At 42.3% G+C, this 2,500-nt stretch overlaps 1 protein-coding gene across 1 annotated transcript in view; it reads right to left on the bottom strand.

The window, feature by feature from the left end:
- The window catches only part of LOC307122188 (NACHT, LRR and PYD domains-containing protein 3-like), a 67,126-nt gene that overhangs the window by 58,983 nt on the left and 5,643 nt on the right, over window positions 1-2,500 (bottom strand). The window contains exon 4 of the mRNA XM_079810151.1: window positions 174-1,953. Within this exon, the coding sequence (XP_079666277.1) occupies window positions 174-1,953 (1,780 nt within the window). The remainder of the gene's footprint in view (window positions 1-173; window positions 1,954-2,500) is intronic.

The following is a 2,500-nucleotide window of genomic DNA, read 5'->3' as shown; positions in this document are numbered from 1 at the left end:
ATGTATAAATGTCATGTATGCTGGAACTCAAGTGAAAATAACTTTCAAATGTATGTCTATAAAATCTCTGTTTAGTAAATCCATTTGAGTAAATATCAGTAAAAACTTCACATGCTGAAATAGATTTTCAGAGTTAAACACTTTGATTAATCATCTGTCAACAAGTTCCTTACTCTGCTTTTCTGCAGCATCTCACAGCTGGCAGGAGATTCAGGTAGCCTCCTGGTTCAGTCCTGTACCTAAACAGCTTGAGCTCATCCAGCACCTCCTCTGACATCAGCTGTACGTAAGCCATCAATGAGCACATGGAAGACGAGAGCTCTCTTTCTGGAGATGATCTGAGGTATGTTTGGATTTCTGTATATAATGAATTGTCATTGAGCTCCAGTAAGCAGTAGAACAGGTTGACTGAAGTGTCAGGTGAGATGCGCTGGTTTTGTAATTGTTCTGTAATGTGTTTGGTTATTTCTGTGATGCTGTCTTTGCTGTCTTCAGTGTGTGTGAACAGGCCTCTGAGCAGCTCCTGATTGGATTCCAGTGAAATGCCCATCAGAAACCGTAAAAATAGGTCTAAATGTCCTTTCTGACTTTGCATTGCTTTCTTAACAGCCTTCTCTAGTAAAACATGTAAAGCAATATTTTTGTTCTGTGTTTCTTCAGTGAAAAACTGCAGCTCGTCCATGTTCTTGTTCAGGTAGCAGAGGAACACGTGCACTGCAGCGAGGAACTCTTGGACACTCAGATGCACGAAGCAGAAGACCTTCACCTCTTGAAGTCCAGCTTCTTGCTGAAAGATCTCAGTGAGCATTCCTGTGGACTCAAAGTCTCTCACATCAATACCACATGCTGTCAGATCCTTCTCATAGAACACAATGTTTTCTTCCTTCAGCTGTTCGAACGCTAGCTTAGCTAACTTCAAAAGCATTGTTTTATTGGAATCTAAGAGCTTGGCACGTTCTCTTTCTGTTTTTTTGTCATGCTTCTGGCTCTTCATGTTCATCTGTATCAGCAGGAAGTGGATGTACATTTCAGTGAGTGTCGTGTTGATGTTCTCTGCATTGTTCTCAATGGGGACGTCCTGAAGAACAGTGGCTGTGATCCAACAGAACACGGGAATGTAACACATGATGAAGAGACTACGAGATTTCCTAATGTGTGAGATCATTCTGGAGGCCTGAGTCTTATCTTTGATTCTCTTTCTGAAATACTCGTCCTTCTGCTGGTCAGTGAATCCTCGCACCTCTGTGAACAACCCTACATACTCAGGAGGGATCTGATTGGCTGCTGCTGGTCGTGATGTCACCCAGACGTGAGCTGATGGAAGCAGAGACCCATTCACCAGACTTGCAAACAGTTCATCTACAGATGATTGCTTGTCAAATCTTCTCACCATTCCACTGTCAAAATCCATAGTCAGTCGACTCTCATCCAGTCCATCAAAGATAAACGCAAGCTTACATTTATATATCTCACATATCTTTGCTGTTTCCAGGTCCTCCAGTTCTGGATTAAATATCTGTAGAAACTCATGCAGACTGACCTTTCCTTCTTTAATGCAGTTAATCTTTCTGAATGGAAGCAGGAACACACAGTCTATATCCTGATTGGCTTCTCCTTCTGCCCAGTCCAGAATGAACTTGTGCACTGAGACAGTTTTTCCAATGCCAGCGATGCCTTTGGTCAGCACAATCGTTTTCTCTTCTTTGTTCCGACTAAATACATCATTGAATTTGATTGGCCTGTTCTGTGCTTTACGGGGTTTAATGTTGTCATCAATCTTCATAATCTCATGTTCTTGTCTGACTTCTTTAAGATCCCCCTCCGTAATGAAGAGTTCTGTGAAAACATCCTTGAGATGTGCTTTATTTTCCTTTTTACACTCAAAAATGCGTTCCACATTCTTCTTCATGTTCATTTTGTGAGTTTTCTTGAATTCCTTCAGCCAGAAATCCTCTGTTATGAAAAATATAAATAAACAGGAAAATGTGTGAACAAAACAACACTAGAAACTAGATAAAAAAAAGTTTTCAGATAAACTTTAAATTGGCTTGAGAAAGCCTAGCCAGAAAGTTTGAAATAGTTTAAGTTTTAGTTTAGAAGTTTTGATGGATGGATGGGGACTCGCTAGAGTGTTGCTATGGGGTTGCTAGGGTACTTGGGGTGGATGCTAAAGTTGTTCTTCGTGGTTTCTAGGGTACTCAGGTGGTTGCTAGGGTGGTTGCTATGCGGTTGCTAGGGTACTTGGGGTGATTGCTAGGGTGTTGCTATGTGGTTGCCAAGGTACTCAGGTTGGTTGCTGGAGTGTTGCTATGTGGTTGCTAGGGTACTCAGGTGGTTGCTAGGGTGGTTGCTATGTGGTTGCTGCGGTATTCAGAGTGGTTGCTAAGATCTTGCTACGTGGTTGCTAGGGTACTCAGGCGGTTGCTTGGGTGGTTGCTTTGCGGTTGCTAGGGTACTTGGGGTGGTTGCTTGGATGTTGCTTACAGTTGCTAGGGTCTTC

This window comes from Gobio gobio (assembly GCF_949357685.1).
Source record: "Gobio gobio genome assembly, chromosome: 25".
Classification (NCBI taxonomy): Eukaryota; Metazoa; Chordata; class Actinopteri; order Cypriniformes; family Gobionidae; genus Gobio; species Gobio gobio.
The sequence above is the reverse complement of the archived record's forward strand: the minus strand, read 5'-3'. Positions and strand labels throughout refer to the sequence as shown.